Source organism: Lolium rigidum, chromosome 3 (genome assembly GCF_022539505.1).
Source record: "Lolium rigidum isolate FL_2022 chromosome 3, APGP_CSIRO_Lrig_0.1, whole genome shotgun sequence".
Classification (NCBI taxonomy): Eukaryota; Viridiplantae; Streptophyta; class Magnoliopsida; order Poales; family Poaceae; genus Lolium; species Lolium rigidum.
The window spans coordinates 361,610,251-361,620,962 of NC_061510.1; the positions used below are offsets into that span (position 1 = coordinate 361,610,251).

The 10,712-nt window shown below is 42.3% G+C and overlaps 2 protein-coding genes across 3 annotated transcripts; one reads left to right on the forward strand and one right to left on the reverse strand.

The window, feature by feature from the left end:
* The first annotated feature begins 2,387 nt into the window (after positions 1–2,387).
* LOC124700427 (coatomer subunit zeta-1-like) lies at positions 2,388–5,365 on the forward strand. Of its 2 annotated transcripts, none has more exons than XM_047232559.1 (6): positions 2,388–2,532; positions 2,754–2,916; positions 3,542–3,689; positions 3,788–3,865; positions 4,845–4,929; positions 5,011–5,365. In XM_047232559.1, the coding sequence occupies exons 1-6, from the start codon at positions 2,530–2,532 to the stop codon at positions 5,068–5,070; spliced, it is 537 nt and encodes a 178-aa protein (XP_047088515.1). In that variant the 5' UTR covers positions 2,388–2,529; the 3' UTR covers positions 5,071–5,365. The 2 variants fall into 2 exon arrangements, with proteins under 2 accessions (XP_047088515.1, XP_047088516.1); XM_047232560.1 differs by having other exon boundaries at positions 3,791–3,865.
* A 255-nt stretch (positions 5,366–5,620) lies between these two features.
* Positions 5,621–9,050, reverse strand: LOC124700428 (protein ALP1-like). The gene is made up of 2 exons (XM_047232561.1): positions 8,871–9,050; positions 5,621–6,943 (listed from the first exon to the last, which is right to left on the reverse strand). The coding sequence occupies exons 1-2, from the start codon at positions 9,001–9,003 to the stop codon at positions 5,880–5,882; spliced, it is 1,197 nt and encodes a 398-aa protein (XP_047088517.1). The 5' UTR covers positions 9,004–9,050; the 3' UTR covers positions 5,621–5,879.
* Positions 9,051–10,712: the final 1,662 nt, after the last annotated feature.

Genomic DNA, 10,712 nt, shown 5'->3' on the forward strand with positions numbered 1-10,712 from the left:
GAAGACAATTACGTGGAAAGTGGAAACACAGGAATAACATTTTCTTCCTGAGTTGTTTACGGTCCGGCTTATAGGTACTTGGTTGAGACTGGCAAAAATTCTGAAAAGGTAGATTCCCCTATGTCCTACAAAGTATGCAAGCTCCCAGGAGGAGCGCTGCATCCATCAGATGGAACTGAAGATGCACACTAACAAGCAATTGAAGAGAAAAATGGAGTTCATGATTGGCCCCAGAACTCCTGAAGCTTTGATCCGGTGCAAACCTGGCGGCCGGCTTCAGTTCAGATCAACAACCGGATTCTAGGGTTGTGACAAGTTGTCATCTTCATTTCTTATGCTTCTTGGATCATGGCTCCCCAAAAGCAGGCGGAACCGATGCAGAAAAAACCGCGTTGTCATTTTGTTTGGTCGTATTCACGGTGGTTGGTTGGGTTTGGTGACATGCATGGTTTGTTGTTTGGTTGTGACGGCTTCCTGCATTTCCATGTAAGAGAGTTTTTTTTTTCAAAATATGTGAAAGAACCATGCAATCTGAAACTGGATAGAATTTTTCCTAGCTTGCATCCCGTGCAAGTATAACTGCTCCATTACAGCCTAGCCTGAAGATGTTTTGCAGCGTGCGGGGCAATACACAACCTCCTACACAAGCCCGTACCACAAGCATGTGCAGAGTGTGCACATGATCTCTAATTAATTAGGGCCCAATTTTTCTCTTGAGTTTCAATAATTAGTACTTTAGTTGAGAGATAGTAATATCATATAATTAACGGTGTCAAGTAATTTCACACGTCTCCTCGCTCTCCTAGACAATCGTCAAGGGCTCCAAATTTTCTGCTCGCTCTCCTGATAAAATTGCTACTCCAGCCAGCCAAGCAATTTCACTCGTTTTCCTCCCACCACACCTGTAAGTCTCTTTCTGTCAACCAGCCAAGCAATCTAGCATTGATGTTGTACATAAATGTGCTTACATATATCTTATTTGAGATTCTGAATTAGAAATTTTAGAGAGAGAGAGAGAGCACCTTTCAAGTTTCAACCTGAAGATACATTAGCAAAATAAGAGTTTAAGACTTCTTTTTCAGCTGGATGCACTTCCTCTATTCAACAAAACTTGAGTTCTTAAATTGTGAGGGTTGACACTGTTTATATAGTGCCACTTAGCAGGATCTCATCTACAATCAAACATAATTCTTAGAGAAAAAATGTTATGGGCTCACTTTTGATGAAAAGTCATTTTCTATAGATACCTAAATAATTTTTGCTCAATTTTTTTTGAGCAATTATAATAGTACATAGATTCAAATAGATTCCATACTTTGTCAAAATTTAATTATATTGGATTATGTTTTAACCGAGTTCAAGTAAACATTCTAGTACGAGTATTTTTCTTTGAAATGGAAATCGAAATCACTACAATGCGGTGAAATTCAATCATTTCATTTGTATAGGAGAATTTTAGAACCCAGACTAAAAGTAATACTCCCTCCGGTTCATACTAATTGACCCAAATATGGATGTATCTAGACATATTTCAGTTGTAGATACATCCATATTGGAGTCAATTAATATTCATAGTTAGATTTTCTACTAGGTGAAAGGCCCGACTATTTTGGGCACATGGCCTCTAAATTCGTAGGTACGGCCCTGCTCTTACAAATATAACCAAGTAGCGTGGAAAGTAAAATATTCTTCCGCATACATCATATCTATCACTGTGTATGGTATTAATCATGGCCTAGGGGTTTTTGGCCTGTGTGCCCAGTGCTCGAATGAGCTCTAAAGTATAAATAAGATATTTAAATCTATATAGCTTGCTGGCTAGGTTTTATTGTAATTACTCTTATTAGCTATTGTAGGATGGGCTTTAGCCTGATCGTTAGACCGAGTTGGAGCCGTAAATGCTTAACTTGTTCATTTCGTTTTCAATGAAAATGGAATGGGGCTGAGGCCTTCGGATATTAGTTTTTTTTTACCTCAGACTGTACTAGACTCACTTGACCATTTTAATTCCTATCGTTTTATAGAAGAGAAATCCGGACATAAGAAAAGTTTCAAAAAGAATAAAGGGGAATATTGTGGAGTGCAGACCTGCAGTGTGCACGAGTAAAGTTTAATTTAAAATGATAACTCTATATGCAGTGTGCACGAGTAAAGTTTAATTTAAAATGATAACTCTATATGCACAAATAAATCATTTCATCGAACATCTTTGGAGACGTTTAGGAGTACAATTTTTTTTCTTATAATGAACCAGACAGGGTAGCCCAATAAGTCAATTTACCAGTTTCCTACGACGGCCCAATAAGCCTTTGCTATAGCTTGGGCCAGGTCCGGATATTGCAGCCAACGAACATTTATTTACATACACGAGCAAAAAAAAACTCCACTCTCCTCCTGTCATTCTTGCCTTGATCTTCGTCTTGGTCGCCTTCCCTTCCCTTCGCCCTGCCGTCGACCAGCAATCAGCCAATCCCTCAGGCAGGCCACCGCGCATCTGGTTCCCCACGCTCGCAAATCCGCCTTGCCGAGATGGTAATCCCCTCGCCCTCTCCCCTCTCTCGCTGTAATCTGACCGCACGCCTCTGTTTCTTCGGTTTACTTAGGGTTTATGCCCCAGAAGAGATGGTAAATCCAGTATTTCCAATGCAATATTTAACTCTATCTCGGCGAATTAGCCGTCGTGGAAGGTGTAATTTCTTGAATTATGCTTGCTACAAGTCATTTCTCACGGGTGTTGGCCTTGGTCTCCGCAGGGTTCCTGCCCTTCGGTCAAGAACATCCTTGTGCTGGACTTGGAAGGGAAACGCGTGGCCGTGAAGTACTACAGCGATGAGTGGCCCTCCGCGGCCTCCAAGTTGGCTTTCGAGAAGTCTGTCTTCGTGAAAACCCAGAAACCGGGTGCTAAAGCAGAAGAAGGTGAATTGCCGTTCAAAGATGGGGAAAATTTACTTCTCATTATGTTTATATATGCACTATTAGAGTAAATACATTAGATTGTGTGTGGAACAAAGACCCTCTTCCTGGGAACATTGATTGGCACCTCGCTGCCAACCTAATGGGCCTAGCTGTTTGTCATGTTGGCTACAGTTTATCATGTTCCTGCAGTCTATTCACTCCTGTTACTAAAATTTACCACTTTTTTGTTTTTGTTTTGCAAAAGACTGTATTTCCAATTTTTAAGTGATGTTCAGTGCCTGGACAATGTATTTCCTTTTCTTGTTCAAACATTAGTTTTTGGTAATTTTAGTAAATGTCAAAGTTCTGCATATGTAAACAATGTACTTCACTATGCTAGTCTTTTTAGCTCCAATCACCCAGCTGTATACATGTAAAGGACACCAATCACTATTTCTAAGTGATGCTCGGTGCCATTATTACTGTATTGCTTTTTGTTGGTTAAACTTAGTTTTTGGTAATTTAGTAACTCTCATAGTTCTGCATATCTTAACGAAGCAATTTACATGCTAAGAAGCTAGTTTTTTTAGTTCCAATATCCAGCTGTATACATTCATTAAATATTTTTCTGCTTCATGTTTTGCAGCTGATGTGGTAATGTTCGATGGCTACATTGTTGTGTACAAGTTCATCGAAGACCTACATTTTTTTGTAACTGGAGGAGAGGAAGAGAACGAGCTCATTTTATCATCAGTTCTTCAGGGTTTTTCCGATGCTGTTGGCATTCTTCTCAGGTTCGGGAATTCCCTCTTATTGTGTTTGTCGCACTCTATGTTGCCGGGTTGTTTTCCCTGGCTTTACTAATCGAAGAGAGTATTTTCTCTTGTTCCAGAAGCAAGGTAGACAAAAGGACCGCCCTTGAAAATCTGGATCTCATCTTTTTATGCATTGACGAAGTTGTTGATGGAGGGTAATCCCGTGCTTCCATGTGCTATTATGCTAAGCTTTGGCTCCTTTGTTTTGTCCTGTGGAATGACACCTGCAACTTGCACTGACTCTTTTCTAGTTTTGAGCATCATGAGAAAGGAATTCATCTAACACTTTTCCTGGGACAACTAGTATCGGCTATGTAGAGTTGATACTTGATACTACCTCTGTTTCAATGAATAAGCCTTGTTTTTTTGAAAATTCAAGCCAAGTAGAATAGATATCATATGAAATTATATTTCATGGTGTATCTAATGATATTGATTTTGTATTTTGCATGTTAATGATTGTTTGTAAACACTTGGTCAAACTTTACATGGTTTGACTTTTCATAAATAATATAAACCTTATTCATTGGAACGGAGGGAGTAGAAAAGAGAAGAAATTAACTAGGGAGAGCTGGTTTTGTGGTTCTTAATAGGATGGTTAGTGATTATCTACTGTTGTCAAGAAACTGTCGTGTCCAAGTGCACCCTATTCAACACTGTTTGCTAACTTTACCTAAGAAGTGGTATACTCATTAGGCTGTGATCAATCAGCTAAGAAAAGAATGGTTCAGTGTGAGGGACGCTTGCTGTTCAAATTAGTAGGTATTTCTTGAGCTGTTGAAGAGATGAGCAACATGACCTCAAGTTAAAATTTGCATTTGCGCTATGCTAATACAGATAATCTGTGGTTAGGCACCCTATTCAACACTGTTTGCTAACTTTACCTAAGAAGTGGCATATTCATTAGGCTGTGGTCAATCAGCTAAGAAAAGAATGGTTCAATGTGAGGGACGCTTGCTGTTCAAATTAGTAGGTATTCTTGAGCTGTTGAAGAGATGAGCAACATGACCTCAAGTTAAAATTTGCATTTGCGCTATGCTAATACAGATAGTCTGTGGTTAGGCAGCCTGTTATTTTTTTGATAATTTGTGGACCTGTAATTCATTATTTGATTTCTCACAAATGGCCGTGCAGGATTGTTCTGGAAACAGATGGTAATGTGATAGCGGAGAAGGTGTCAGGTCATGGACCGGAAGGAGCTGGATCATACGCTGAGCAGGTATGTATAACAGAGTTGTGATAACAATTTCAGATGAAACTTTTCTAGTTCCAGGTGACTTATTCTCTTCTCTACTTGCAGTCGGTGACCCAAGCCTTCGCGGTAGCAAAACAACACTTTATGAGGTCTCTCCTGAACTAGTGTGTAGGCATCTTTTGGGTTGACGATGAGCTAGCATCAAATTTCTGGGTTTCCTCTCGTAGCACCGCGCACCTAGTTTTGCAAGTGAGAAAGTGACTTGTATCTTGTGTGTGAGTTCATCTATTGCTGTGGCCGCCAACGTTTCGTTGCAGAGATGTAAACCTAAGTGCCTAACTGATGATCAGAATCCTTTGAAGTTTTCAAGAAACTTGTGATCTGTATAGATGCTGATGAGGTTATTTCACCTCCCTTTGGTGCATTAAAAATCCTGCAACAGCCTATGTTGTGACCGATATTTGTGAGCTGCAATTCTTTTATAATCCAGCACGTTTATGCTCAAAATAGTGTTTGGTCCTATAAGGAATTTCCTGTCCATCGAAAGTTTGAAACAGAGTAATGAGCACTTGCGTTTTCCCATGAAACGCCTCGCTCAATACGAGTCTCAAACACGTCTAACGTGAGGTTGGACTTGACGTCCTATCTCTGCAATCATAGAAAACAGCTTAATGAACATGTAACGTCTCAGGCGTTATAAGGAACCAGTTAGACATGCTGCGATAATTCCTGTGTTCTGCAAGGTAGAACTGTAACAATTAACAATTCCTCGCCTGCCAATACTATCGACCAAAGCAGAGTATCTTCAAAGTAATCGAACAATCCTATGAACTATTTCATGCCAATAACGACCGAAGCAGGCCATCTCCAAAGTAACGAAAAATTCGGGTAACAATTCTGTGACATGTAGATACCATTTGTTCCATGTCAAGCAGAAAAAGGAAGACACGCAGCAACCAGCTAGAGCGCAACAATCACTCCGGCAGTTTGCTGCCGAGCCTGCTGACATGCTGGCAAATGATGTCCCTCTGCGCGACCGCACCCTCGTCGGCCACATCGCTGAACTGCTGCATGTAGCCGTCGTCATGGTTGTGCCCTGCTGACGTCCGGTTCCTCTCTGAGTCCTCGCGGTCGATCATGATGTTGGTGAGCAGGCAGCAGGCGTAGATGATCCTTGGCAGCCGGTGCTTGTCGGGCCTCCACAGTTCTCCCTTGAGTACCTGCCACCTTTCTTTCAGCCTGGCCATAGCACCATGCACCACCATTCTTGCGGCGGAGTGTCGCCTGTTGAACTCCGCTTTCGCCGGAGATAGGTCGCGCCCTTGGTATGGAGTCATCAGCCAGGGAAGGAGAGGGTAGCTTGTATCCCCAATAATGTACTCTCGGACAACTGACCCTGCTCCCTCCCCATCTCCAGGGAGCTCCATTTGCCCCTCCAGCCTTGTGCCTTTCTCACATACCTTGTAGAAGCCCGAGGTACGCAGGATGCATGAGTCATCCAAGCTCCCAGGCCAGCCACTGACAATGTCTCTGAACCGCATGTCAGGGTCAACTATGGCCTGCAAGACCATGCTGTTCCTGTTCTCTCCATCAAGCCAGACATTGCTGTTAGGCTGAGCTGAAGAGCACATTAGGATGTGCGTTGTGTCGATGGCGCCACAGCAGTTGGGGAGGCCCTGGAGCTTTTCAAACTTTGCTTTGATGGTCGCCATCTCCTCAGGGTCAGGCCACTTCAGATGATTGATTGCGCGATCCTCCAAGGACTCGATAAACTTCCAAGTGATGTTTGAGATGGCTGAGTGGTTCATCCCGAAGCGATTCCCAATGCTCAGAAGTGACTCGCCAGTTGTCAGTCTCAACAGAGCAACAGCTACTTGATCCTCCAAACCAAGAATCGTCTTGTCTCCAAACCTGAAATTTCTGAAACCCTGTGTCTTTCTTGAAAAGTCTCCGCTAATAAGCGCGCAAATGTAGTCAAATGTCCTCCTCGACATCCTGAAGACTGACTCGAAGTTTTGGGACTCTTTGGAGTAGTGTCCTATGCAAACAACAGACAGTAGTGTCATAATCTGAATGTATCACAATTTATTGCAACACAAACCATGAAGAAAACATGAATGGGAATTGAAGACATATATAAATCCAAGAGATTCGGTTAATTCTTCCCATGCTTTTGAGTAGGAAAACTTATCCCTATCATTTTTACATACTTTTGGGCAACAAAGAAGATACCTTAGCCTTACAGTGAGTTAATACTTAGAAGGGACATGTACTAAAAATCTTAGAGTACGGCCCAAAAGTGTCTAGAGCAAAGCAACAAATCAGCAATACCGGGACGTTGAAAAATTCTACCAAATAATAGACAAATTTAGTGTATTAGCATACCTGGAGCAAACTAACAATATATGAGTGTGCTGGGAAACTGATATAATAAATGTTAAAGCTAAGAAAAAACGAATTGGATGAATAACTGAAAAATACAATTCAAAGTTTACGAGCAAATCATCAATAGAAGGCCCACCGTTCCAAGCTAAACATATAAACTAAATTAGAATCCAAGTAGTAAATCACACTTGATGTATCTGGTTAGTAAATCACACTTGCATTCATCATTCATGTTATCTGGTTAATAAATCACACTTGATGCTAAAATTTGAATATGTAACTCAAGTAGTACTCCATATATTATTTTAGCAAAGATTTGAAAAAAAGAAGATAAATGCTGTTCATAAAGGGGACTTCATAGCCGCGTAGATTTCAGTACCAATGCTTCCAGTGATTAAGCTCATTTTCAACAGTCACTGTAAATTGCAGACAAGAACATTGCCTAGAACTCTAGGATTCTAAATCCACTGCCTAAAGGACATGGGAAAACATGGATCATAAGAGAGTACGATATCATGCCACTTGTTCAGGGAAACTTCTCTTGGGCAACTATTTCTTATGACCCCTGCACTTCATACTCATACACCATGCTGACAGGGCCTACTGAATCTAAATGTTACTGGAGTAGTCCAGTATTGCATTGAACACACAGCTAACTTTGAGAAAAGATCTATGAGTTATACAGACTAGAGTTGCAATCTTGTCGATATAATTCCCATGATTAGTAAAGTAAACATTACCCTTTTGACAATCATGTGCATTCTTCCCCAAATAAAAGAACTATGGAAGTTGGGGCAACTATCTGTGAACAGATAGGCCGATTGTCAGCAACAACATCTACATGACTTTTCTTGACTGAATTCTTCAGGAAAGAATATAAGCTACTATACTTCATATGCTTCGAAAAGAAAAGATCAATTAGTTCTTGCGACATCAAGGCATGAACAGTCGAGCAACCTATTCTGGATTAGGTTGACATAATGGGCACAACCAACACGACCTGCAGAGTTCATCACGCCGGCCCAAAACACCATTGCACACATGCCCATAGATCTGAAATGAAGACAACGAACCAAGAAACCCAGAAACATCAAAACTAACCGTTCTCCCCAACATCCCCTACTCGATGGACACCAACCAGCCCAGCGGCATTCACGACCCGTTAGTGTTCATGCCCTGGCAAGCACCACCATGGCGTCAATCTGGAGCACCAGCCCCAAGATTGCCCATGCTCCCGCACGCCGTAACCACCGCCGAAAAGCGCAACGCAACGAAGCAGATTCGTTTACACTAACCGCCCGGATTAAGGAGCGGCGCGGGAGCAGATTAAGCAACGCATCGAACGCGTGCGGGCACGGGCAGTGCAAATTCAACGGCGGGGTCTGGGTCTCCCTGATCCAACACGCGCCGGCGGAATCCGCGCACGAACAATCCTAAGCGCCGAGGAAAGAGAGGCTACCGCGCATTACCGGGAACCGTCGAGGCCACGGCGAGATGAGGGACGGGCACGGTTAAGGACGGACGAGGAGCAACAGTGGGCCGAAACAGGGCGAGGAAAGAGAGGGAGAGGACGTGTATACCTGCTGCAAGCCTGCGGGAGAAGGAGTCCCACCAGTCGGCGGCGTCCGGCGGGGGCATCGGCGCCGTCACCCCCGCCGGGAGGGCCTTCTCGGGCTGCCGCTTCCGCCGCTTGGCCCCCCTGAGTGGTGCCATGACGGGGTGGAGGAGATAGCTAATTCCGGAGGGAGGAGAGATCAACGAAAGAAGCAAACAAGGCTGCTGCGCTGCGGCAGCAAGCCCCCCTAAATGACTTGGAAAGACCCAGTTGTTCAGTGCTTAAAAAGAAAACAAACCGAGATATTGCTGTTGCCGCTGCTATGTTTTGTTTTTGCAGTGGTATTTCTTTCTTTTTGCCCAGCACCGCAGCCAGATAGATTAGCATGCAGGAAGCCTAGTACTATGTTTTTTTTGGTCATTTGGTATGTGGTGAATATGGGATGCAACGCACACGCAGGGAGGGGAGGATCTTGGCAAGATGGGCAGCTTGGAAATGGGGCCTCTTGGGTCTTGGTCAAACGAGAAGAATTCTCTTGTGTCTATTTGTGATTCAATAGAAATATCTTAGAAGATTTTGCTGGCCAGTTTTACCATTATGACTATTTGCATCGACCGATGCAGCGGCTGTCCCACCGCTCACTGATAATAACATGGTTTGTTTTCTTGTAAGTAGGAAAAGATTGACGTGTTCCGAACGACACCTTGAGGTTGTAACGTAGAAGGTTCCGGAAATTGTGTCGCTACCCGCTTTACAACTGTACCGGGCAAAACTTTTGTCTCGTTTAAGGAAAAGGTAAAATTTAGGAAAATCATGTGGTTGCCTACTTGGCGTATTAGCACATCTCTTTGCTGCATTAGCGGATGCGAATAATGGTAATATGCTTCTATTTTTTAATAAAAAGCATGACTAATTCTTTTGGGTGAAATAATGGAAAGATTCGCGTGTTCTAAATAGGGCCTCAAAGTCGTAACGTAAAATATGAGGATTTGCTTTGCTACCCGCTTTATTAATACGGTGGACAAAGTTTTCGCCTCATTTGAAAAAAGTAAGAAATTCATGTTTTATTGAGTTTCGGCATGTACAATAGAGTGATATTTAGTCATCTCTTGGGGATGCCAGTTAGGATTAGTGATTTGGAGGAGAAATATATAGTCGTCCTCTCTTAGCTAAGATAAAATAATTATCTCCCTTTTGCCCATTGTAATGTTTTCATCACACATTTTCTGAATTACTTTTACCCATCACATAGTTTTATAGTATTTGCATGCAAACATTAATTGTAATAAATGTTATTAATATATAATCTACTAGTATGTACTAGATAACATGGAACATATAAGATATGACTTACCAGGTTAGACCCATTCCGAGGTGAGTAGAGACCTAGGATCTCACTCAAAAATTTGAATTTCAATATAATGTATTTGTGCTTTTATAAAAAAATATGTGTACTAGATTTTATTTCTAAGTCCGACCTGCCCTCGCATTGAGAAAAACTAACAACTAAAATTGCAAAAAAGACTTCACTGGAATATAGGCGAGTGGCTGGAAGCCTTGGACGCACTGCCACTAGAGTGACAATGTAATACCATGAAAGCCCATAACATATCTGATAAGGGGTGGTCCGATCTTCTCAGTAAGCAACGATGGTGATGATGATCACGGGATAAACAAAGCGGAGATACACGACGATGTAGTGGAAGATAACTTGTATGACGCAACGAGATCTCTCGATTGGTCCCTGTCGCCAATGCAACAGCTCTCAACCCTGCAAGATATTCGCAACTCCACGTATTTGCGCACGTAGCCGCCGACCACGAATCGGTAAGTTGTAACCGTCTAATTTTCAATGAAACAGCAGATC